Below are 27851 nucleotides of genomic sequence, written 5' to 3' on the forward strand. Positions count from 1 at the left end.
ATTTGGACTGAATTTTCATTCTCACTCTTAACCAAGTCCACATTTAACACTTAAGACCTTTTCATGGTCAACTATTGCTGTAGATAAATTGAACGGTTTTCTGTGACTTTAAAGAGCAGTAAGGCTTAATTGGCCATTTTGAATTACAGATGTTTAGGAAGTATTTAGTAGGCATGTTTTTTTTTTTTTTTTTTTTTTTTGCGGTATGCGGGCCTCTCCCTGCTGTGGCCTCTCCCGTTGCGGAGCACAGGCTCCGGACGCGCAGGGTCAGCGGCCATGGCTCACGGGCCCAGCCGCTCTGCGGCACGTGGGATCTTCCCGGACCGGGGCACGAACCCGTGTCTCCTGCATCGGCAGGCGGACTCTCAACCACTGCGCCACCAGGGAAGCCCAGTAGGCATGTTTTGATGACATTTATCTAATAGCTTCCGTATTTCTTTTAAAACTTAACATAGACTTTAATTGATATCATTTTTGACTAAGAGGTTTATTTTGGATCCATAGCTCTTGTCAATTTGTTAAAAAAAAATCTTGAATATATTATTTTAAAAATATGACAATTAGAGATATGTAAATCACACTCAATAGGGTCTGGCCTCTTCGGGGACTCAATAAATGGCAGGTGTTTTTTTATTATACATACTAATATTAATAAGTAGCACTGTGGAATTTGTAGTCATCAACGTAGAACCTTGTTATGTATGAATAATACTTATTGCTTCCTCAGAAGGGCTTCATATTAGGACTCCACTTGTGATCCTGATTAAGTTTTAATACATCTTTTTTATAGAATCCCAAGACAAAAGAGCAAATTGAAAATCTGTTAAGGAATGGGATGAACAAGGAGCTGCGAGATAGACTTTGTTGCCGAATGACTTTCGGGACTGCAGGACTTCGTTCTGCTATGGGGGCAGGATTTTGCTATATTAATGATCTTACAGTAATACAATCAACACAGGTAAGTATTATAAATTATAATATGTGTACTTTTATCACTCTTTTTTGCTTTATAAATTAGTTTCTTTTCTTAAAAAAGAAAAGAACAAAAACAAAAAAGCTTTATATCCAGCAAGATACTCTCTTGTAAATAAAAAATGTAGAATAAATTCTGACCTTTGGTCTTGCACAAGACTGATCTTAGAGGTCATTTATGTATCTTTAGAGTCACAGACTGACTTTCTTATTGAGTTATTTTGGTTGCCATTGTCAACTTCTTGACAATGTTACTTTGCATTTGAAACCAGGAAATGGATATTGACATTTCCATTTAATACAAAGAAACAAATTTAGATAGAAAGAAGGTGATTGCTCATTTTGGCCTGTGGCCATTGGTAAAGATTAACCAGAGTATTTGGAAAATTTAGTTGAAAATATTTCCTTTTAACATGGTTTTCCATATATTTGGAGAGTTAAGACAGTGTTGATATGATACAATTTGTTTTATTTCTCCCCATTTTTATGCAACTTATTCTAGAAACATTACTTTTCTTTCCAGTGAATCATCCTTAGTGTTTCAAGGAGCTCCACTTTTGAGGCCAAAATGCATTTAGCATATACTAAAAATAGTTCTGAACTAGAGAATTGCTCAGTAGATATAATTCTAATTGATACTGCCAAACAGTAAATCACCTTTACCCTTATTCTGAGGGAATTCTCTAAATCCAGGGGCTAATGCAGGGGATCAGGAACAAAGGATGACAAGATGACTGAATAGGTAGGATACTTGCCTCCTCCTGCCCCCACCCCCTTTTCTTTGTCCAGAAACGCTTCAGTTCGATCTTTTTTGTATGTTGGGTTTCCTTATAAGCTTTCATTTTAACTGAAGATTCCTTGACTTCAGAAAAAGGAGTGGAGGAGGTGTTTGAAAATCAATTTCTACAGAAGTGCAAATTTTTACAGGAGTTGAGATTCCATTATTTGAAGTGGAAAAGCCAGATGGAATCTAGTTCTTAAACCCTAGTTTTTTTCAGAACCTATGTATGGATACGAGAAGATGGATTTTTACACCAGAGAATGAGATTCTGTGAGGTTTTAGGATAGTATCATCATTAGAAATAAATAAGTTGGTGAAACTAGTCAATTTGGGCTATATTGCATGCATGCTTGGGCGCACACACACGCGTAGGGAGTAGGTTAGGAAGAATAATTATACTTGAAAGAACCATGAAAGAAGGGTCCAGAAGTCACTGGGGTCTCCTCTGGTGCTGCCACATAGTTACTTAGCAGTCCCTGCCACATAGTAGGCCTTCAATAAATCAGTATAACATAGTTTTGGTTGAATGAATGGCTTTGGGTAAGTCATTAAATGGAGCTTCAATCTTATTTTGTTTCCTCTTTTTTGGAAGAAATGTTGAAAGACAGAGACAAAAATAGAACTGGTATCTTCATTTCTTTCTTTTGGGGGTTGTTGTGAGGATTAAATGTGGCAACATCCAAGAAAGTAGTTTTAAAAGGACTGTAGCAATATGAAGTGTTATTTTTACGGACGGAAGTGTTTATTAGAGTTAGCAAATCATTCATAAAATAGTTAAATGGTGTTTTGGCTTATTATTGTGATATTTTCAATATTAAGTACTTCATTTCATTTTTTTTGTCACCCTTGACTGCAAATTTTCCTCGTTTATGAGATTTTCTTTCTGTGAGATTTTAAAACTAAAGAATGGGATCAGCCACCTTAAGAAATGTTCTAATGAAGGTTTATGTTGCTGCTTTTAAATATTTGTGTCATAAATTAGATCAAATCTTCTGGTTAGCTTCAATCTTATGATTTAGCAAGGCCTAACATGGTCAAAATTTTGTTCTCTAGAGCCTTAAGGCAAGAAACAATTTCTTTTGGCTCTTCTAACAAGTTCTTTTTTTTTTTTTAGCATTCTGACTCTCATGTTCCATCTTTTTTTTCCCTAATGTTTTATCTATCGTATTGGATTTAAGTTACTTAATTGATATTTCTGTGGTATTAAACGTGTCTGAAACTCCAGGAAGTAGGTGTTTATCATCTCACATTCGAGGACTGAACATTGTTCTTCTCACATTGGTAACCATGGGCAAAAGGAGGAAGCCAGTTCCCTGAGAGCCAATAAGCTGCACACCACACATAAAAAGAATAGCCCTTAAGTCGTAGAAAATGCAGGCATTAGTCAGGAACTAATTTTCTGTGTTTATCTGCTTCAGGGGATGTACAAATACCTTGAGAGATGTTTCTCGAACTTCAAGCAAAGAGGTTTTGTCGTGGGGTACGACACCCGGGGTCAAGTAACCAGCAGCTGCAGCAGCCAGAGGTACAGTGTTAATTGTTTCAGAGATTAAGCTGGATTGGAATAAAACCTTGAAAAACATGTTATGCCCAGTTGTAGGATTTCTGAAACAGGAATCTGTCCAAAAAAAATATGATCACATGCTAATGTTTATTTTAGAGGTGAAATAGAAGCATTTCAAAGATAACCTTTGGTTTTTACAGAAAGGAGTAAATTTCTAAATGTTTGGAGTTAGTGTTTAGAATGACATAGACTATGTGATGATTTTAATATTTTGGCAGAGGCACTGGGTAGGAGGATTATGTAACTTGCATTCTCTCATTATAGTCCTATTTGATTAGTTTTAGGATATTTTCACACATAGATAATCATGATATAGTGATACTTTTTCTTCACGGGGTAAATAGGCATATTGTGTTTATCAAAGTCTCTGGTTTCACTTTCTTCCATGTTTTTTGCCTTTTGCGTGTTTTATTTCTTATTAAAAGAGCCATCAGAAGATGAATGAGAAAAAAGGAAGAAATTTAAATGTCAATTCTGTTCCTTGTTACTCCTTTTCAAAAAAATCTCATTTAACATTTTAAAGTTGGAGCATGAATCTTAAATAACTAGTGATTATAAGAATCGGTTGTATTATGCTACTGTATATTCAGAATAATTGTAATGCATTTATTTTATGGGAGGTGGTTTTCAAAAAGTATGTAAATCTAAGGACCAAGTGAAATCTCTTTTTTTTAGGCTTGCTAAACTCACTGCTGCAGTCTTACTGGCCAAAGATGTTCCTGTGTACCTTTTTTCAAGATATGTTCCTACGCCTTTTGTAGTAAGTGTGTTGTATCACTGATTGTACAGAAAAGATTGAAAAGATTGCTCTTGAAAAGATTTCTTAAATCAAGCAGGATTTAAATCTTTGTCATGCATATAGCTCTGTATTAAATGATACGAAGGACCTAAAGAAAACCAATTTTGCGCTGAATTTATTTTCATTCAACAAGCATGTGTCGAACCACCTAAGAATTTGATCTATAACAAGATGACAAATCCACAGTCATGGCGGGATATTTTAATACTCTTCTTTCAGAAACTGATTTATCAGGCCTGAAAAAATCATTACAGATAGATTTAAACACACAATTAGCGTGCTTAATCGTGTGTGTGTGTGTGTGTGTCTGTGTGTAAGCCCTGTATTCAGTGATGGTAGGATACTCATTCTTACCAAGTAGGGTCACAAAGGAAATCTCACAAATACAAGATAATTGCTTATTAAGCCATAGCCCTGGACCCCAATGCAATAAGATTTAAAATAAAGAAACCCACAAATCCCCATATGTTTGGAATTTTAAAAACACATTCGTAAGTAATTTATGGATTAAGGAAGATATAATGAAGATTAGAAACTATAGCCATCCTTGCTTTGCATGGTAGTGCAGGACTGTAAAGATAACTGTGTAAGCTAAAACCATGCAAAGCAATGTTAGTTATCAATGGGGGAAATTATGATTGTGCTGTGACCTTTAAAATTTTTTTGTCAAAACCTTAAATATACCTTTTCTCTTGATTAAAAATGTACAGAGAAAAGAAAAAAGTAATAAACTAATATTTATTTGCTACTCTGTAATTTAAAACATTAGAAGTGGTAAAACACTTTAGTGTTTTATTTCTTTGTAATACAATGTATCAGGACTGTGACCAGTGCTTGCTTCTTGTCATATGACTTAACAATATGAGTAAGCATCTTCTCTATGCCTTGCTGAATTATCACACTTCTTTCTAAGTCTGGATCAGCTTCCCACGTTTTATCTTTTGTACTTTCTTTCTTTCTTTTTTTGGCTGTGCTGTGCGGCTTGTGGTATCTTAGCTCCCCAACCAGGGATTGAACCCAGGTCCTCGGTAGTGAAAGCGTGGAGTCCTAACCACTGGACCGTCAGGGAATTCCCTATCGTTTGTACTTTCAGTATCATAAAATGTCTCTGAGAATTCCTTTTTTGACCAGTATCACTCCCTCTGGGACAGCTTCATCCCTTTCATCACAACCACATCCTTCATTTATATCCATACATTCACCTTCACTAAGCTCACCTGGTTGCACATCTAGAGTCTTTTGAATGACAGCAGTGTCAACGTTCCCGGTTATTTCTTCTATAACTCCATTTATGGTCGATTCAAATGTCACTTCCACTGTTATCACTTTTGTTTCTTTGCTGCACTTTCATCTTTGTTGGCCAGTTCCTTCTTTCAGTTGTCCATTTTTGCAAAATTGTCACATGGGTATATCACTGGGAGATGAGGCAACACAGCTACATGCTTTGCTGTCTGTGAGAGAGCTGACAGATGCACAGTGACCAATCACTGACAGACTTGATGACATGATTGGTTATTAATCATGATGGATCTCTTATATACATAGTTATTTCAGACTGAAGAGCTAGCAGCCAGGTTTGTACTTGATGCAGTTACTCACAGTATAGCATGGTAACTAAAATTTGAGCATGTTGTTGGGAGACTGGTATTATTTAACTAAAATATGGTATCAGAAATTCATGTATACTGGAACTTTGCAAAGCAAGGACTGTCTGTATTGAAAACTGAGCAACAATGAAAACAATAAATAGCAAAAACTATAGGATATAGCTAAAGCCCTACTTAAGGGGAAATTTATAGTCTTAATGAATATATTAGGAAAAAAATTTTTAGAATAACGAGCTAAGACTTTAACTTACTATGTTAGAACCAAAACAGAATAAATCCAAATAAAATAAAAGTAATAAAGATATGAGGAAAAATCAATTAAATAGGAAATAAAGAAAAGATTGTATCAACAAAAGCAAGAGTTGGCTCTCTGAAGAGACATTAATAAAATAGACAAAGCCTTTTGGCAAGGGTGCTGAAGAAGAAAAAGACAAAGTAAATGAGTGAATAATAAATACATAGCTATTAAGAAAATCACAATATTCTGAATAACAGTGCAAATAAATGTGAAACTTAGGAGAATTGGCCAATTTTCTAGAATAACTAATACATCAAAACTGATAAGAAATAGAAAACCTGAATAGACCTATAACCACTAAAGAAATTGAACTGATTTTTATTTATCTTCTCAAAATAAAAATGCCAGGTTCACATGATTTTGTGGACAAGTTTTACCAAATGTTTGACCATTAGATAATGTCTCTATAAACTGTTACTAGTGATTTATTGGAAATATACAGAGTGGCTCAAAGAATTGAAGGACTTTCTAAACAATTAGCTCTAACGAATGACAGAAACCAGGGAGGGCCCAGAAATGTAGAACATTTATGTAGGAGTCTGCCACTGGGTTACCATTTCCAGCTGTAACTATGTGTTGGCCTTCCTGTCTTATTGCAGGTAGATTTGCTCTAGCTGCTAGGGAAGTTATTTTTAGCACCCTTTATCACCATGTCTTTGAGTCAAAAGGCAGTCTTCCTTGACTACCTATAGCAGAGACATCTTAGAGAAAGACTCTGACCAGGCTTGGGTTGTGAGCCAGTCTCTGAGTTAAATCATCAAGGGAATAGGTTACTCTAGTCAGATCAGGATCACGTGTCCACCTGCCCATGGCCAGGAGGAGAGAAGTTAGATGTGATGGTAGAAGGAATATGGGGAACATCTTAGGCAAATAAATGATAACTGCAAAGAAAAAGGGAAATTCAACCTGGGAATTAACTTTGGGAGAGATGGTAAATTGACCTTTATATGCTATAGAGGCCACAGAGTATATGTAAAGATCTTCCAATTGGAAGGCAAGAGACCTAAGTTCTTCTCTTATATATTCTCCCTTATGATTATATAATGTTGGATAAACAGTATACAGTGTGTAAAATATGATACATTAGATGATTTCTTAAATTTACTTCCAGGTCTAATATTTTATGATTATATTCCCCTCTCATATCTCCAGAGTCTTGTGGAGTATCTGGCATATAATAGGTGTTTGTTAAATATTTGTTAAATGAACAAAGTAATTATAGGACTAAGTTAAATGAGACTAGAGGGGGAACAAAACCATTCAGTCTAACAGTTAGGTGGTTATTGATGACCTAATATTTAGGTGGCTTTAGTTATATCCCACCCAAGGAACCTGGAGTTGATTATTGAGGTTTTAGGCTATTTATATCTTAATGTCTTTTCCAGTTATTTAATCAAAGTTATTCTTATGTCAAATGTATGAGTAGCTAAGAAACAAATATTTATTGTTATTGTTTTTTTAGCCATATGCAGTCCAGGAGCTCAAAGCAGTTGCAGGTGTGATGATTACTGCATCTCACAACCGCAAAGAAGACAATGGATACAAGGTAAACCTTGGACTCCTTATCTTTGGTCATTTCATAGTTCTTATTTTATTTAAATAATATGTGCTGAGTATATTTTCTACAGTGAGGAGCAGGGCTAGACATTGGGAACAGAAAGATAAAAACATTGAGGCTACCCCTCAGAGAAAGTGTATCCCTAATGGCCCTTATTATGTTTCAATATGTACTATTACAAAAGTCTCTTCAATGGTCTTTTTACTTCTGATATCTTACTGCCTTTGATTTCCCCAACCCATCCCAAATCCACCCTCTCTACCATTTCAGAAATAAAGGCATTTTGTACCAAGAACATAAAGAATAAATGGGAGTTTGATGGAAGAGAGCCTGAGGAATAGTATCTTGACCTCATTCTCCTCTCCCTCCAACCTTCTGCTGGGACTCCCTATTGGCCACAGGATCTATTTGATGTGTCAGGCTTCATGGCAGAAAGCAGGGTGGGGAAGGGTGAAGAGTGGCTCTGGAGGGGCAAACAGAAGATATGGCACAGTATTGAACCAGTGTTTGGGGCTCCTAGCTGACGAGTCCATGATCTTATATTCTTTTTTCATCTTGTGTAGGGAGACTCCAGGCACACTAAGCTCTGTTTTACTGGGGAAAAGAATATTTAATCCTAATCTAAGATTTTGGCCCTGGCCAGCTAAATGGGTAGTGTTAACATTTATAGAGGCAGGGAAGAATCATAATTAATTAGTTTTGGACATAATTAAGTCTGAGGGATTTGTGGGTCAAACAGGCAGCAATGACCTGTAGGCAGTTGAATAAGTAGATCTGTTGCTCAGGGGAGAAATCTGCGCTGAAGTTACAGATTTGGGGATCACCGTACATATTGTATTAGAGCATATAAGAATATTTGGAAATTCTTTATTTGGATGAGCAGCCCAGAGACAGTGTAGGTTAGAAAAAGAGGTCAAGAATGGAACCCTAGGGAATATCAACTTCAAGTGAAGGGAGAAAGAAGAGGAGCTGGAGATAGGACAAAGACCGGAAGAGGCTGGTATGATAAAAGCGAAAGAGGTAAGGGAGTTGCAAGGAGGGAGAGGTCAACTGTCAAAGAGAGCAAAGAACCCAGATCTCTCCTCTGAGCATAAGACTCCTGAATCCAGCTGCCAACTTAATATCTGTTGGGATGCCTAATGGACATCTCAAAATTAGTGTCTCTGAAACAGTGGTCTTGATTCCCCCCAGACCTGCCACATATACACCCAAATGTGTTCCTCCCCCAGTCTTACCCATCTCTGTAAATTCACACTACCACCCACCTAAACAAAAACCAAAATTCATTCTTGATTACTCCTGACTTTAATTTACTAACAGGTTCTACAAATTGTACATATACATCCAAATGTATATGTATGTATAATTTGAGATACATATGTATCTACATATACATCCACATATATGTAGAATATGTTTACTTCTGCCAGTACCTTCTACCTTCACTGTTCTAAACCACTGTTGTCTTTGCCTGAACTACAGCATCTTAGCTGGTCTCTTCCCTGCTTCCATTTTTCTCCCCTGCAGTCCATTCTTCACCAAGCAGCCAGATGATCTTTTAAAATATAAACAGGCCATGTTAACTTTCCTGCTAAACCCAAACTGCTTACCCTGGGGCTTACAGGACTGTCTCCTGCCTGCCATTCCTCCAGCTCCTTCAGTATACCAAGCCCTTTTCCCACTCTGAGCCTTTTGTTTGTTCCTCTGCTTGGATTTCTCTTCCCCAAATCTTGCAGATTTGCTTATTTTCATCCTTCAAGGCTCCTGCCCAGATGTTGTTTCCGTGCAAAGACCTTCCCTGGCCACCTTATCTGAAATGGCTTCCCTCAGTGACCTTCTCTTCATCTTATTTCCTTCACAAAACTTATCACTATCTGTAATTACCTGCTTTCTTTACCATGAATTATCTTGTTTGTTTATTGACTTGTTTGTTTGACTGTCCCCACCCCATTCCCCAATATAAGCTCATGGGTGGAGGGACTTTGTTTTGATATTTACTGCTATTGAACATACTTGTCACATAGTAGACCCTCAAAGATTTGTTTTCTTAAAGTATTCAATATAAGCACAAGGTAAAAAGTATGAAAGTTAAACCAGTGTAAAAAATTAAACAATAAGGAGTATTTCTCCCACCCTCTTCCCCTAGTATCCCTTTTCAGAAGCAAATACTGTTTCTGGTTTTGGTTTCCTTCCAGAGAGTCTATGCACGTGTAATCATGACCAATCACGTATTGGTCACTCCTTTTTTTTTTCCCCATAAATGGCAGGGCACTATATATAGTGTTCTGCACCTTGGTTTTTTCACACAACAGTGTGAAACAGCCTTAGAGATCATTTTCTACATCAGTCCATCTATAGATAGATAGGTTTGCCTCATTCATCTTTAAAAACCTATATAGATGAGTCGTAATTTATTTAACCAGTCCTCTGTTGATGAATATTTCATTTGTTTCTGATCTGCTGCCTACAAGCAGTGCTACAGTGAATATTATTCTACATACATCTTTGTTCATATGTACAAGTAGACTTACAGAGTCAATATGGAATAGCAGTTAAGAGAATTATGGGGTGGGGCTTCCCTGGTGGCGCAGTGGTTGAGAGTCCACCTGCCGATGCAGGGGACACGGGTTCATGCCCCGGTCTGGGAAGATCCCACATGCCGCCGAGCGGCTAGGCCCGTGAGCCATGGCCGCTGAGCCTGCGCGTCTGGAGCTCCGCAACGGGAGAGGCCACAACAGTGAGAGGCCCGCGTAACAGCAAAAAAAAAAAAAAAAAAAAAAAGAAAGAATTATGGGAGTGGGTTTGAAACCTATCTCTGCCCTCTGCCACTCAGAAGCTTTGTAACCTAAGGCAAGTTACTTAATTTCTCTGTGCTTTAGTTTCTCCATCTACAAACTGAGAATAATAATAGAACTAGCATCATAGGGTGAGAGTAAGGATTAAGAGAGATAGTGCATGAAAAATGCTTAGTATTGTGTCTGGCTCCAGTAAATAATAAATGTTACCTATTGTTTTTATTCTTATCTATAGCTGCACTGTCCAAGCTGATAGCCACCAGCTACCTATGGCTATTGGACACTTAAAATATGACTAGTCTGAATTGAGATGTGCTGTAAGTGTAAAATACACACCAGATTTCGGACAGTTAATACAATAAAAGAATGTAATGTAAATATGACTTGCGTTGTGGCTCACATTATATTTCTGTGGCCCTGCTGAGCTATAAAATAAATTTCTAGATGTGAAACTTCTGAGTCAAAGGGACTATGAAATAAAATTTGTCATTCTCTATTCAAGGTAGTGGTTCTAGTTGATACTCTCACCACCAATATGAAGGTCTTTATCCCCCACGGTACATTATTGTATTATCAAACTTTTCCATCTTTGCCAATCAGATATGTGGAAATGTTATGTTTAATCTGTACCTGTCTTATGAGTAAGGTTGAGCTTCTTTTCATGCATTTATATGATACTTGTGTTCCCTTTCCTGAAAAGTCTGTTTAAGGTTTTGCCCATTTTTTTCTTGGGTAGTTGCTCTTTTCCTTGTTGATTTGTAGGAACTCCAAAGTAGCTCTTGGTCATCTGTTTTTCAGATATTTTTCCCCCATATTATCATTTGCCTTTTGACTTTATTTATGATATTTTTCCATGCATGGTATTATGGTATTTTTTTTCCATCTGGAAAAATTATTTTGACATTTTTATTGGTATCATATTTCACTTGTACATTAATTTAGGGAGATTCAGTATTTTTGTCATATTATTGAGTCTCTTTATTCAAGAACAGAATGTATCTTTCTATTCTTCCAAGACTTCTTTTAGACCCTTCAGTAATTTTTATTTATTTATTTATTTATTTATTTTTGGCTGTGTTGGGTCTTCGTTTCTGTGCGAGGGCTTCCTCTAGTTGTGGCAAGCGGGGGCCACTCTTCATCGCAGTGCGCTGGCCTCTCACTATCGCGGCCTCTCTTGTTGCGGAGCACAGGCTCCAGATGCGCAGGCTCAGTAGTTGTGGCTCATGGGCCTAGTCGCTCCGCGGCATGTGGGATCTTCCCAGACCAGGGCTCAAACCTGTGTCCCCTGCATTAGTAGGCAGATTCTCAACCACTGCGCCACCAGGGAAGCCCCTTCAGTAACATTTTAAAGATTTTTTATCTTTTACATTTCTTTTTAAGTTTATTCCTGGGTATATTTTGTGGCATGGATTTTTCTGTTACTAAATCAGGTAGGGATACTTTCTGCTGCAGGTTCAGAAAACCCACAAAAGTGGCTTAAGCTGATAGGAATTTATTTTTCTCACATAACAAAAAATCCAGAAGTATGTGGCTGCTGGCATGGTTCTGTAGCTCAGCGTTGTCGGGTCTGGCACCTCTGCAGTTTTTTTGGCCTTTTCTTCAAGCATGGCCATTATATGTGTTGCTGTTCCTCTAGGCATCACATTCACATACAAGGCAGGGAGAAAGGCCAAGATGTTTTTTTCTCATGTTATATAAATTTTCATAAAGAGCTTTCAGGGCCTATGGACAGAATCTTGTTGGTTGTTTGGAATGTGGGAGCATCCCTTAAGAGCAATTTTTGGTTTTGTTTTTTACATTTCTGCAGGAAACACAGGAGTTTCACTGACTGGGAGCAATTTCTGTGTCAATTTAGATCTCAGATTTGAAATTTTTTCATCACCCAGAACTTAGGAAGAAACAGACATGCTTCCTCATCATCTTTCAATAATAGTGGGCAGAACTTTTTCTATTCTACATTTCCACTAAGAGGGGCATCTCAGTTCCAATTCCCTACCTTCCACATGGGCATTAAAACTCAGGAGCCGATATAAAAAAAAAAAAAAACAAAAAACAACTCAGGAGCCAGATAAACGAACAGTTCCCAAACCCCAGGTGGCCACAGCGTCAGCCCGCAGCTTTATCACTCTGGTTTTCCATTCTTTCCTTTTTTCCCACTGCCTGGAGTTTTCCCTTTCCTTCTTATGAACCAAGCTGTACATTTTAGATAATACTTTTTCTACTTTATCTAGCATTTTGAGGTGTTTACAGAGTGAGAATTTTTAGGTCATGCAGTCTACCATATTGCTTGGTACAGAGTTTTGTACATAGCATATATTCAAAAGTATTCTTCTTTCCTTCATTCAGGATGCAGTAGAAGGGATTCATGTCAAATACATGGGAGAAGTTGGTATAGATATTCTCTAAGCAGAGTCCCTTCTAACCTTGAGAGCCTGTGAATTATAGAAATACATTTTCTTGCTTTTTTGTTAACTGTTCCTACTTTCTTGTTGATCAGGCTACTTGACAAACTGACAACTTAATGAAATGTATTTTCATTAAATACTGAAAATACATATACTGAAATGTGTATGGAATAATTAGTATGTTAACTGTCTTTCCTGGAATAGACTTTATTTAGTGTGACATAAATTCTACTTTAATTTATAGCTGAAAAATAATTTCTTCTTTATCATATAATAGGACCATTTTTTAATGCTAAAATTTCATAGTATCAAGTTTCATGGATACTCCATGGTTTCTTAGATCTTCTTTAGTATATATTTAGCTATAGATCTAGGATTATGATTGTACATTATGGTATATGCATATTTTAGCATTGTCATAATGATGCCCCAATTATATTTTACTTGTATTGTTATTATTAGTATACTTATAAATGACAAAATAATACCAGATCATTTTATTGAAAAGTCCCTGTGGAATCATTACTATCAATATCCTTAGGTATTTATTAAGTTAATCCAGTGTTGACATTTTCTACTTGATTAATTTGGTATGCTTCTTTTTTTTTTAAATAAATTTATTTTTGGCTGCATTGGGTCTTTGTTGCCGCGCGCGGGCTTCTCACTGCGGTGGCCTCATTTGTTGCGGAACATGGGCTCTAGGTGTGCAGGCTTCAGTGGTTGTGGCACGCGGGCTCAGTAGTTGTGGCTCGCGGGCTCTAGAGCACAGGCTCAGTAGTTGTTGTGCATAGGCTTAGTTGCTCCGCGGCACGTGGGATCTTCCTGGACCAGGGCTTGAACCCATGTCCCCTGCATTGGCAGGCGGATTCTTAACCACTGCACCACCAGGGAAGTCCAGGTATGCTTCTTTTTAAAGTCAAATATCTCTACTGTAGCTAAGAAAACATATGGCCAACATTTCAAGTAATTATAGCTGTGTTTACCTATCATCTAGGTTTATTGGGAAAATGGTGCTCAGATCACATCTCCTCATGATAAAGAAATTCTGAAATGTATAGAAGAATGTGTGGAACCCTGGAATGGTTCCTGGAATGATAATTTAGTGGATACCAGCCCACTGAAGAGAGATCCTCTGCAGGACATTTGTAGGAGATACATGGAAGATCTGAAAAAGATCTGTTTTTACAGGTATCCAAGTGGGAATATAGGATAATATTACCTTAGCATAAGATTAACAAATAAGAGAAAGCAATGGGGATAAAAATGTGTTGACTATTACTTATATTAAAATTATCGCTAAATACTACTATTCATAATAGTTAAAAAGTAGAAATAACACAAACATTCAAATACTCATTAACTGATGAATGGATAAATAAAATGTAGTGTATCCATACCATGAAATATTATTCAGCAGTGAAAAGAAATGAAGTACCGTTGCATACTACAACATGGATAAACTTTAAAAATAGGCTAAGTGAAGTAAGCCAGTCACAAAGGACCACATGTTGTATGGTTACATTGATATGAAATGTCCAGTGTAGGCAAATCTATAGAGATAGAAAGAGAAAGTGCATTTAGCGCTACCTATGGCTGGGAAAAGTGGGAGGATTAGGGTGTGGTGGCTATGGGGTATGGAGTTTTTTGGTGGGTAATGAGAATGTTCTAAAATTGATTACGGTAATGGTTGAACAACTCTGTGAATATAGTGAAAGCCATTCAATTGTATACTATAGATGGATGAATTTATAGTATATTAATTACCTCTCAATAAAGCTGTTAAAAATTATAGCTGAATAGATGTATTCATTCTATATAAGGTAAGGAAATTTCCTCTAAAATTTGATTTTTCCTTACTTATTTCTATATTTCTGTAACTATTCCATAAATAGCTAACACTATTTTTAGAAAATATCATGGCTTGTTGAGTATATTTTCCTTATTCTAGCAAAATAAATTTTAGCTTTTTCTCTAGATTATTTTAATTATACCACAAGTAGTGAGTTTTATGATACGGACTGAATGATATTTTCCTTTACAGGGAATTAAACTCAAAAACCACCTTGAAATTTGTACATACATCTTTTCATGGAGTTGGACATGACTATGTGCAGTTGGCTTTTCAAGTATTTGGTTTTAAGCCTCCAATTCCAGTACCAGAACAAAAAGATCCTGATCCAGACTTTTCTACTGTTAAATGCCCAAATCCTGAAGAAGGGGAATCTGTGCTGGTATATTTTTTCTATATTTAAATTATTATTAGTGTATTAAACTTTATCATATAGCCAGAACTCTTTGACAATTCAAAGATTACTTACAAAAGCAAAAACCACTTTAGTTTACATCTTTTAAATTATATTAGAGCCATATATTCTGTTTTGTTTGAAATCTCTATGGTGGATATCCCTACTTCTAGGCTTATTTTAAATTTAGCCAAACTAGATTAGCAGATGCAGACTATTATATATAGAATGGATAAACAACAAGGTCCTATTGTATAGCACAGGGGACCATATTCAATATCCTGTGATAAACCATAATGGAAAAGAATATGAAAACAAATGTATATATATGTATAACTGAATCACTTTGCTGTACAGCAGAAATCAATGCAGCATTGTAAATCAACTATACTTCAGTAAAATAAAGTAAAAAAAACAAGTTAGCCAAACTATGTTCCTTTTAGAATTCATATCACTAACATAGTGCCCACATTTAGGAATATTACATTGAATTTAACATCTTCAATGCAATCCAGCTTTTTGGGTCACCATTTCAGGAACTTTCTTTGAGACTGGCAGAGAAAGAAAATGCCCGGATAGTGCTAGCCACAGATCCTGATGCAGACCGACTGGCAGTGGCAGAACTTCAGGAGAAGTAAGTAGAACCTCTTATTTGATTAAAAGCTTAAACTTTGAAAAATAGTTTTTGATTTTAAGTCTTATAGGCTCATTGGAAATAATAAAAAAAAAAATAAGAAAACAAATCTCCCGTAAGCCTACTATCCAGAGATAACCACCTAGGTTGATATTTTGACATTTCCTCCCTATGTTTTCTCTATTCAAATATTTAAGATATATTTGTTTTTTATAAAATTGTAATCATACTATATATAGTTTTGTATTTGATTATTTCCACTTAATATTGTACTGTGAGCATTTTTCTCTGTCCTTAGATATTGTTTAAAATATTCATTTTTAAACTGGCATAGTATCCCAACAGATTGCTTTATTAGTGTAATCATTTCCTAATCATGGTGCTTTTGGTTGCTGTGTATTTTTGCCATTATAATGTGGTGACAAATGTCTTTCCATAAAAAGGACATCATATTATAACATATTTCTCATTAAGTAAGAAAATAAACGTAACAGCATAATAATTTTTCAAAGTACTTTGCTGCCATTCCTACCCTAAGCTCTCCCTGGTCAGTTAGAGACGTAGTAGTAAATGTTTTCTCAAAAATCCCATACAGTAGTTTTTGGGTTTTCCTGTGTGAATGATGGTAATTTGTAGGTCCTGGGGTCAAGGAGTTTTAATGAGAAGTTATAAAGGTCTTGACTTGAATTTTCATTCTCTCTACAGTGGTGATTGGAAAGTTTTCACAGGGAATGAGTTGGCAGCTTTGTTTGGGTGGTGGATGTTTGATTGCTGGAAGAAAAATAAATCAAGAAATGCTGATGTGAAGAACATTTATATGTTAGCCACCACAGTCTCTTCCAAAATTTTGAAGGCAATTGCACTAAAAGAAGGATTTCACTTTGAAGTAAGAATAGATAATATCTCTGTGCTCCTTTTCTAAACCTATCTCTATAAATTAAAGCCATCTTCCCACCAAAACTGACTTTTATTGATTTCATTTCTAATCCCCGCTTTTTTTCTAATTCTGTTAACACTTTCTTAATCTTTTTGATTGTTTAGTAACCTTGAGCCAAATTCATCCTGTATGTGAGTTTCTGAAACTAAGATAGGACGTTCTTTAAAAATTGCTTTAATGTTTACTATTCCATACAACAGTATCTGGCTTTCATACTAAGAAAATCTGGCTCCGAGTGACCTCATCAATCACATACACTCCACTCCAAAAAATTGTAGGTGTCATTGACTGCATGTTTAGGCTCTTCAAGTTCAGTCTTAAGAAACTTTAAATAGTCTCCTAGATTGCAAATTAAGACCCAGTGATTCTACATCCAAAAAACAAATAATGACTCTCTCTCAGCACAGATCATTAACCTTTGTGAGCCTCGGGCAGTTAAACTGACCACTTTTATAGCTACTGGGACTGATCCCAATTAAGTTACTTTTCCTCTGCCAACTTTGCCAAATATCAGTGAAAAAGTCACCTCTCGGCACTTTTCTTGAGCTACAATCAAGCTACAGGTCTTAACACTAATTGGCTAACTAAAAGAAAATTGAACCTTCCTTAATGAAATAGAACTTCCAGTCTCTGGCTTTCTAAAGTACAAATAGCAAAACAGAAGAAATTGAAAATTTATTCAAACCTAAAATTCTGAATTACTCTAATGTTAACCTTTTCCTTGTAGGAAGAAAAATGTATAATGAACACAAAAGAGAAAAAAGAACATGATTCTGAAGACCTATTTATAAATGTGCCTCCTTGTTTTTGTTGGGGATGGGGTGCTGCAGAGATTTTTGGCTTTTTTTTTTCCCAGTGAGGAGGTAGAGAGGTGAATGAGAAATCTTAAATTAGTAATGGAGAGCTCCAGAGTCACTGTGTATTACATGCTCTTTCTATTGACTCTAAAAGAGTTCATGTCTTTAAAATGAACAGTAGCTCATCAGATGAAAAGTCCTCAAATCTAATTTCCAAAGAAGGACTTAGTCACTTTTTGATGGTTTTATTTGGGCCATGCTGTTATGGTAAAAGTACACTTGGTTCAAGTATATGTTGTGATAATGTTAAAAGTGTATCATTAAAAAGCTTTAATGCCTTTGATTACTCAGATGGACTAAATTACAACCTTCATAGGCACTCTTATATTAGTGATTATAATACAGCTTAAAGGACAATTTCTAAGAAGCCGTGTAATTGAATCCTGGCTCGATCTCTTATATGCAGTGTAATCTTGGGCAAATTTACTGAACCTCTGAGCCTCTGTTTCAGCAACAGAGTTTTTGTGAGCATTAAAAAAGATAATAATGTAAAGCACCTGTTACAGTGCTTGATAAATAGCAGATGATCATAATATATGTGTGTATTTATGTTACTTTGTGACTATGTGCATCACCACTTATTGGATTATATTTGGTGGATTACATCACCTATTTCTGTGCTTGATAAAATGGTAGGTCATCAGTCACAACAGTGTGTGTATCCATGCCCTTTATGACTATATGTTTACCACTATATAAATCTTTGTGGTGAAGACCATAACAGAAGATCACTATGGAAGTGTTATGTGCATTTAGTGACAGGCTTTTCTCTAATATGTATTTTTATGAGAGAGTCACTTAACTAGAATAGCCTCCTCTGCATTTCAGGAAACGTTACCAGGTTTTAAATGGATTGGAAGTAGGATAAAAGACCTCCTGGAAAATGGGAAAGAAGTCCTTTTTGCATTTGAAGAGTCTATTGGTATGTAATAAATATTAAAATATTTGAAATTTGAATGAGAGCATTTTTAAAAATATAGTTAATTCTGTACAGAGGAGTTTTTGTCATCTGGTTTTGCATTTTGAGTTAAAAAGAAACCACCGTGAACTCCGAAATGTGTAGATACATTTCTCATCAGGAAAAAAAAAAAAAAAAAAGACCTTAAAGGTCCCCTAAATACCTTCAGTATAGGTGGGTTTCATTTATTACTAGGCTTTTAAATTCATTCGTCCTTCTGAAGAAATGTAAAACTATTGAAATTATATATAGGCTTATGTTTTCCTTCTTTTTAAAGATGTTTTTAATTCTTAGGTTTTCTGTGTGGAACTTCAGTTTTGGATAAGGATGGGGTGAGTGCAGCCGTTGTTGTTGCTGAGATGGCATCTTACCTGGAAACCAAGAATATAACATTGAAACAACAACTGATTAAGGTTTATGAAAAGTAAGTTCTACTATTAGGAATTTGGCATTCTAATTTTTTTATTTTTTTGCTGCTACTTTTAACCTTCTAAATTTATTTTTGAGGAATAGTCATTCCTTTTTAAAAAGTACTAAAATTGTCTGCATTAAGGACTGCCACTTTCTACATAACACTGTAATAGGCTTATCTTTAATACATACTTTTCGAAAGAGTGAGTTGAAATCTGATTTTAACACTTTAAATCTCTGTGCAGATATGGTTATCATATTTCAAAAACTTCGTATTTCTTGTGTTATGATCCAACTACCATCAAAAGTATATTTGAAAGGCTTCGCAATTTTGATTCTCCAAAAGAATACCCAAAGTTTTGTGGGACATTTGCTATATTGCATATACGAGATGTTACCACTGGATATGATAGCAGCCAGCCTAATAAGAAATCAGTAAGTACCTATTTTTTTAATATTTTCAACAATTTATAATAATTCATACTACAGTAAAATAGTTGAAGGTCAAGCCTATGAGTTTCTTGAAACTAGGGTCCATTGTTTTTCTCCAGAGCAGTTGTAAGTTCACCAACTGGCTCTGACTCCCATCCTGTCCTCATCACTCCCCCAAGTGTATGCTACCCTTGTGGTTGGGGAGCGGGAAGGAGAATGAGAGAGACAGAAAGAGAAAGGGAGGGAGGGGAAAGGTGTGATGATGCTAAATAATGTTGAAAATAAAGTCTAAAAGCCCATAATTTTATCATATGATATCACTTACATGTGGAATCTAAAAAAAGTATGCAAATGAGCATATTACAAAACAGAAGCAGACTCACAGACATAGAAAACAAACTTTTGGTTATGAAAGGGGAAGTGGGGGAGGGATTAATTAGGAGTTTGGAATTAAAATATATACACTACTATATATAAAATAGATCACCAAAAAGGACCTACTGTATAGCACAGGGAACTATACTCAATATCTTGTAATAACGTATAATGGAAAAGAATCTAATAAAAAAAATTTTAATTAAAATTTAAAAAAATTTTAATGTTTTACCTAATCATCTTAGCACCTAAAAATAAATAAATAAATAAATGCTTATAATTTCAAAGCTATTCATCTTTCTAGTTTTAACTTCCTTTTTCAACTTTATTCCCTATACCTCCAGCCAGATGGAATAATTTATAGTTTCTTACATATATACATTAAAAATTTTTTTTCTATTTTTGCTCAGGCTTTTTCCTCAGTCTACCTTTTCTTCCTACTGCTGCATATCCACACTTTAGCCATTTTAAGACTTCATGCAGATGTCACCTCCTCCACATACCCTCCAGGTTCCATAATCCGATATCATCCTCCTGAGGTTTCATTATATATTGTGCCTTCCTCTTGTCATTTATCACTTTCTATCTTATGTTATCATTGTCTTTTTCATGGCAGATCCATTTCTAATATAGCTTTATGCCTGTCAAAGCTCCTGCCTACATAGTGGGTGCTCAACTAATATTTAAAAGCCCTATAGATTGCTGATTATATTTATTTTGTTATTGTTATGATTACAATTATTAGCCTAAATTTTTTTTTTACATCTTTATTGGAGTATAATTGCTTTACAATGGTATGTTAGTTTCAGCTTCACAACAAAATGAATCAGTTATATATATACATATGTTCCCATATCTCTTCCCGCTTGCGTCTCCCTCCCTCCCACCCTCCCTATCCCACCCCTCCAGGCGGTCACAAAGCACCGAGCTGATCTCCCTGTGCTATGCGGCTGCTTCCCACTAGCTATCTACCTTACGTTTGGTAGTATATATATGTCCATGCCTCTCTCTCGCTTTGTCACCGTTTACCCTTCCCCCTCTCCATAGCCTCAAGTCCATTCTCTAGTAAGTCTGTGTCTTTATTCCTGTTTCACCCCTAGGTTTTTCATGGCATTTTTTTTTCTTAAATTCCATATATATGTGTTAGCATACGTTATTTGTCTCTCTCTTTCTGACTTACTTCACTCTGTATGACAGACTCTAGGTCTATCCACCTCATTACAAATAGCTCAATTTCGTTTCTTTTTATGGCTGAGTAATATTCCATTGTATATATGTGCCACATCTTCTTTATCCATTCATCCGATGATGGACACAGGTTGTTTCCATCTCTGGGCTATTGTAAATAGAGCTGCAATGAACATTTTGGTACATGACTCTTTATGAATTATGGTTTTCTCAGGGTATATGCCCAGTAGTGGGATTGCTGGGTCATATGGTAGTTCTATTTTTAGTTTTTTAAGGAACCTCCATACTGTTCTCCACAGTGGCTGTATCAATTTACATTCCCACCAACAGTGTAAGAGGGTTCCCTTTTCTCCACACCCTCTCCAGCATTTATTGTTTCTAGATTTTTTGATGATGGCCATTCTGACTGGTGTGAGATGATATCTCATTGTAGTTTTGATTTGCATTTCTCTAATGATTAGTGATGTTGAGCATTCTTTCATGTGTTTGTTGGCAATCTGTATATCTTCTTTGGAGAAATGTCTGTTTAGGTCTTCTGCCCATTTTTGGATTGAGTTGTTTGTTTTTTTGTTATTAAGCTGCATGAGCTGCTTATAAATTTTGGAGATTAATCCTTTGTCAGTTGCTTCATTTGCAAATATTTTCTCCCATTCTGAGGGTTGTCTTTTGGTCTTCTTTATGGTTTCCTTTGCTGCACAAAAGCTTTTAAGTTTCATTAGGTCCCATTTGTTTACTTTTGTTTTTATTTCCATTTCTCTAGGAGGTGGGTCAAAAAGGACCTTGCTGTGATTTATGTCATAGAGTGTCCTGTCTATATTTTCCTCTAAGAGTTTGATAGTTTCTGCCCTTACATTTAGGTCTTTAATCCATTTTGAGCTTATTTTTGTGTATGGTGTTAGGGAGTGATCTAATCTCATACTTTTACATGTAGCTGTCCAGTTTTCCCAGCACCACTTATTGAAGAGGCTGTCCTTTCTCCACTGTACATTCCTACCTCCTTTGTCAAAGATAAGGTGACCATATGTGCGTGGGTTTATCTCTGGGCTTTCTATCCTGTTCCATTGATCTATCTTTCTGTTTTTGTGCCAGTACCATACTGTCTTGATTACTGTAGCTTTGTAGTATAGTCTGAAGTCAGGAAGCCTGATTCCTCCAGCTCCGTTTTTCATTCTCAAGATTGCTTTGGCTATTCGGGGTCTTTTGTGTTTCCATACAAATTGTGAAATTTTTTGTTCTAGTTCTGTGAAAAATGCCAGTGATAGTTTGATAGGGATTGCATTGAATCTGTAGATTGCTTTGGGTAGTAGAGTCATTTTCACAATGTTGATTCTTCCAATCCAAGAACATGGTATATCTCTCCATCTATTTGTATCATCTTTAATTTCTTTCATCAGTGTCTTATAATTTTTGTTATTGTTATGATTACAATTATTAGCCTAAATTTCTATTTATAATTTCTGACGTTGTCTCAAGCTTCTAGGCACATAATATATTTTGGGAAATCTGCAAGCCTTTTATGTAGAATACTACCCATATTCCCTTTGTGTATTTTCATCCAGTCAACAAAAATTGTTTCTCAGTTGTCATTCTGTGTGCACATATGTGTGTATCTATTTTTCTGTCTTCGTAAACTAATTGAAAAGAACCAAATTTTTTGCTTCTTTTTATTTCTCTAATGTTGCTGTGGTTAGAATAGTTCTTGGTGTGTTGCTTTTTTCCTCTTGAATCCCTTTAAAGTTTATATTTGTTATTCAAAGTGCTTTCCTATCTATTCTCCACTGACGCTTACAACAGTTTTGTAAGACTCATAGTGTGGATATTTGTTAATCCCCTAAGGTCACACACAGTGACTGTCAAAGACTTCCTGAGTTCTTTCTTCTCCAACTTCAGATTGGCATTAACTGTGTGTTCAACAGGCATTTATTAAAACCCTTCTTTGCTACAGGCACTGGCACACTGGCAATACAGTAATGACAAAGACACTGTTTCTACACTCAGGAGTCTAGTGGGGAAATGGTCAAGTAAACAGTGGTTACTTTACAAAATGATAAGGGCTACTGGGGGTACATAAGGGTGCCATGGAAGAGCATAGGAAAGACCCTTACTCAGATTTGAGGGGCTTACAGAAGGCTTTGCAGAGGACTTCTGTGAGCTGAGTCCTAGAGTCTGGGTAGGAGTTATCCAGATGTGGGAGGAACAGAGGATGTTTCAGGCAAAGGGAGCAGCAAGTGCTATGTCTGAAGGTGAGAAGGCATGTTTTCTTTCAAAGAACCACAAGGAATTCTCTACAGCTGTAGTGTGGAGTGCAAAGAAGAATGGCCTGTGCAGTGAGTGGGTTAGAGAGGGGCAGACTTCCAGGCAGGGAGATCAGTTAGTACGCTGTTTCAGTAATCCAGATGAGAGATGATGGGAGCCTGAATGGTAGTAGTAGTGATGCAGAGCCAGACAAAATTGAGTTAAATAAAGGATAGAATCGACAGGACTTGCTAGTTGATGGCCTGTGAGTGGAAAAGAGGGAAGGAAGGTCTCTGTCTTAAGCAACTAGTAGTACCACTGACTGAGAGAGGGATCTCACGGAGAGGACCAGGCTCGCTAGAGGGAAGGCACCACTGTCAACCCTTCTGCCCTAGTACAACCGCCATGGGTCCCTTGAGATACCTTCACAAACTGATTTGTGATCCAGGAAGAGTACCAGTGTTAATCCATATATTTAATGTCAGTAAAGCTTCACTTCTTTTTTTTTTTTTTTTTTTTTTTGCGGTACACGGGCCTCTCACTGTTGTGGCCTCTCCCGTTATGGAGCACAGGCTCCGGACGCACAGGCTCAGCGGCCATGGCTCACTGGCCCAGCCGCTCCACGGCATGTGGGATCTTCCCTGACCGGGGCACAAATCCGTGTCCCCTGCATCGGCAGGTGGACTCGCAACCACTGCGCCACCAGGGAAACCCCAATAAAGCTTCATTTCATGTATTAACTTTTAGGTTAAAAAAAATAGATATATATTTTGCACCCCAGTGGGTTATTTTGCCTGTCCTCCAGGATATGTGCACTCTGCTTTGGAGACTACTGATAAACTATCTGTGAAAGTGCTTTGAAATTCTAAAGCACTTTGCAAACGTAGAGGCAGTTTGGACTTTCGTACAAATAGACCTGGCTTAAACTTCTTGCTCTGCCACTTAGCTGATTACCTTGAACAGGTCGTTTATTCTCTTTGAGCCTTGTCTGTAAATTGGCAGTAATATTTACTTTGCAGGATTATTGTTGAAGCCTGGAGATCATGTGTGTAAGGTATATAATCCAGTGCCTGTACAATTATAAATGTTTAGTAAATGGTACAGCTGTGAATTATTATGCATGTAATCTTTTGTATTTTACAGTTCTTTTAAAAATATTTTTAAATTTTTAATTGCAGCTAAAAAAACACATAAAATTTACCATCTTAACCGTTTTTTAAATTTTTTAATTTTTGGCTGTGTTGGGTCTTCGTTTCTGTGCGTGGGCTTTCTCTAGTTGCGGCGAGCGGGGGCCACTCTTCATCGCGGTGCACGGGCCTCTCACTGTCGCGGCCTCTCTTGTTGCGGAGCACAAGTTCCAGACGTGCAGGCTCAGTAGTTGTGGCTCACGGGCCTAGTTGCTCCGTGGCATGTGGGATCTTCCCAGACCAGGGCTCAAACCCGTGTCCCCTGCATTGGCAGGCAGATTCTCAACCACTGCGCCACCAGGGAAGCCCCATCTTAACCATTTTTAAGAGTACAGTTCAGTAGTGTTAACCGTATTCACATTGTTGTGCAACCGCTCTCCAGATCTTTTTCATCTTGCTAAACTGAAACTCTATACCCATTAAACAAGTCTCCATTTCCCCCTCCTGCTAGCCCTTGGCAACCACGCTCCTACTTTGTCTTTCTATGAATTTTGCTACTTTACACACCTCATATAAGTGGAATGTACTTTACAACTCTTGAAAACAAGAAAGGTACCAAGTGTAATTGAGCTGTTGTTGCATTTGTGCATAGGTGCTGCCTGTGAGTAAAAACAGCCAAATGATTACGTTTTCTTTTCAAAATGGCTGTGTTGCTACTCTTCGGACAAGTGGGACAGAACCAAAGATAAAGTATTATGCAGAGATGTGTGCGTCACCTGACCAGAGGTGAGAATTGACTTTTTAAATATTATATATATATAAAAGCTTTATTGAGGTGTAATTTACATTCAGCCATTTAAAGTATACAACAGTGTTTCTTAATATATTCAGAGTTGTGGAAACATCACTATAATCAAGCTTAGAACATTTTCATCACCTCAGAAAGAAACCCCATACCCGTTCGCAGTCACTCTCCACTCCCCTCCTTCCCAGCCCTAGGCAACCACCGATCTACTATTTGTCATTACAGGTTTGCTTCTTCTGGACATTTCATATAAATGGAATCATGCAATATGTGGTCCTTAGTGACTGGCATCTTTACTTAGCATAATGTTTTCAAGGTTCATCCATGTTAGCATGAATCAGTACTTTATTCCTTTTTTTAAAAATTTGTTATCATGGCTCAATGATATTCCACTGTATGGATATACCATACTTTTTTATCCGCTGATCAGAGGATGGACATTTGGGCTATTTCCACATTTTGGCTATTATGAATAATGGTGCTCTAAATGTTTGTGTTCAAGTTTTTATGTGGACGTATATTTTCATTTCACTTAGGTATATATCATATATATATATATAAGGAGTAGAATTGCTGGGTCATATGGTAGTTCTATGTTTAGCTTTTTGAGAAACTGCCAGACTGTTTTCCAAAGAGGCTGCATTATTTGGGAACTGAATTTTAATTTTTTAGTGAATTTATATTCTTGGGAAGGCTCTCTGAGCTTTAACTCTTTTTTTTTTTTGCGGTATGTGACCCTCTCACTGTTGTGGCCTCTCCCGTTGCGGAGCGCAGGCTCCGGACGTGCAGGCTCAGCGGCCACGGCTCACAGGCCCAGCCGCTTCGTGGCATGTGGGATCTTCCCAGACCGGGGCACGAACCCACGTCCCCTGAATCGGCAGGTGGACTCTCAACCGCTGCACCACCAGGGAAGCCCTGAGCTTTAACTCTTGATGAACATAAAGAATTGATCAACAAGTAGTTTGTTTATTGCCAAATTCTTATTTTCTACATGTAACATGATTTGACTTAATCTGGCCAATTAATATCCTTTTAGGAGTGTAACTTGTGACTAAATTAACTTGACTTTAATAATATATTCAGAGGGTATTTAAACTTTTTAAACTTTCATAAGTAGTATCTCCTATAAGGTTGTCATTGATCAATATGTATTTGGGAAGGAGATTTTTTTTGGAATTGCCTTCAGAGCCCAAGTTACATTATTTACTGTTTCCCTAATCTTTGTGTTTAGGAGCAGATTTTATTTCCTTTGCGGGAAAAAAATGACCTCCTGAAGTCATTCAGAGCAGAGTGTGAAGCAAAACATATTGAATAATGCTATCTTTGGTTAAGAATGAAGGTTGATTATTAAAGTAAAAAAAAATTGATTTGTTGTGTAGCTTGTAAAATAACTGTGAAGGCAGTTTTAAAGAGGCATTCCTAGAAATGTTCTGGGCAGTGGCACCTCTTCAGGTGATAACTTTGAAGGGAATACTTGCTATTTTATAAACATCTCATTTTTTTAGTCACATCTCAGGAAGCCATTTTATCTTAATACCTGATATTGGTGTTCTAAGCCATTAAGTTATCTGATTCAGGAGAAATCTTTAGATATAATATAACTCATCCATGTTTCATGTACCAAGGAACTCCTTTTAATGCAGTTCAATTTCAGTTTGTGATAATGGTGTTTTCTGTGTGTGTGATTCCCCTCTTCCCACCTTTGGTCTCGATTTGTTTTGTTTTGTTTTAACTGAGGGAATTTCTCTTTCGTTTACCAGTTGTTTTAAGGCTATGAAAATAAAGAACTTCAAAACTCTTAACCTTTTTCCTCAGTGACACTGCCTTACTAGAAGAGGAATTGAAGAAACTCATTGAAGCTTTGATTGAGAATTTTCTTGAGCCCAGGAAAAATGGACTGACCTGGCGTTCTGTGTAGTGTTCACCAGTACGTCATTGCTTTGCACTGGCCCATGGAACAGAACAACCAAGAACTTCATGCATTGAACTCGAGTTAGCATTCTCTCTCTGTTTCATCTGGCCAAGTTATCTTTTTACTTTTACTTTCTTTCTTTTTGGTTGGCTGACTAAACAAACTGTATACATTTGAAATGAAATGGTCTGGAGAGAAATGATTCAAATTTTTTCATAATCTTGAACAAAAGTCATTACATTAAAAGTATTATGGTAACACGTCGTTCTTCCTTCAACAGAAACAAAACAATACAAATGAGTTTTCTTAGTAAAGTGTGATTAAGCTTAGTTCCATATTCTTGTAATTGTGTATAGCACGTTTTTTTTTTAAGGCAGATAAATGCTATATAATTGTAGAATTAGTTAAGGAAATTAATCCATAGAATTGGCAAGAAAATGGCACTGTTCCCAGTATACTGTGGAAAAGTGTCATTGTTACATCACAGGTATTAACTTACAAATTAGAGTATTTGAAATGAGGTATTTAGCATTTCTAGCTTAGAACAGATGTTACAATATGTGGTTTCAGCACCTTTGTTTCAGGTGCTCTTGGTGCAGTGTAAATTTATTGTATGTATTTAAAATTCTGACATTTACCGAACATAAAACAGTAGTGGCAACATTCCTAGTGGCTTGGTTCTTGTCAAATTTCTCAGTGCCTTCTCAGGGCATGGTTTGAATTGAAATAGTGTTCTTGCATTGAATATAATTTAGTCAGTTAATTTGCAGACAGTTAAAGAAAATCCTCCAAACTATATAGGTGCTTCCCCTCTATATCAAATAGGTTTCTTGATTTAAAAGTGTTATGAACGTAGGTAAAAATCTCAATAAAAGCAGGCTCAGTGTAACTGTAGTTAAGGATCTTCATGTTAGAATTGTGTCAGTTATCACCACCTCTAAGTAAAGAAAAATATCCA

General features: G+C 36.5%; 1 protein-coding gene across 1 annotated transcript in view; it reads left to right on the forward strand.

Moving 5' to 3' along the window:
* Positions 1-27081, forward strand: part of PGM2L1 (phosphoglucomutase 2 like 1) — a gene marked incomplete at its 5' end in the record, with an annotated part of 67525 nt that extends 40444 nt beyond the window's left edge. Inside the window, 13 exons of the mRNA XM_082845125.1 lie at positions 791-958; positions 3172-3278; positions 3993-4077; positions 7484-7567; positions 13774-13967; positions 14821-15010; positions 15559-15656; positions 16362-16542; positions 18279-18372; positions 18703-18832; positions 19065-19254; positions 24829-24962; positions 26797-27081. Of these exons, the coding sequence (XP_082701251.1) occupies positions 791-958; positions 3172-3278; positions 3993-4077; positions 7484-7567; positions 13774-13967; positions 14821-15010; positions 15559-15656; positions 16362-16542; positions 18279-18372; positions 18703-18832; positions 19065-19254; positions 24829-24962; positions 26797-26899 (1758 nt within the window). The 3' untranslated portion in view covers positions 26900-27081. The remainder of the gene's footprint in view (positions 1-790; positions 959-3171; positions 3279-3992; positions 4078-7483; positions 7568-13773; positions 13968-14820; positions 15011-15558; positions 15657-16361; positions 16543-18278; positions 18373-18702; positions 18833-19064; positions 19255-24828; positions 24963-26796) is intronic.
* Positions 27082-27851: the final 770 nt, after the last annotated feature.

This window comes from Leucopleurus acutus, assembly GCF_964270905.1.
Source record: "Leucopleurus acutus genome assembly, chromosome: 8".
Taxonomy (NCBI): Eukaryota; Metazoa; Chordata; class Mammalia; order Artiodactyla; family Delphinidae; genus Leucopleurus; species Leucopleurus acutus.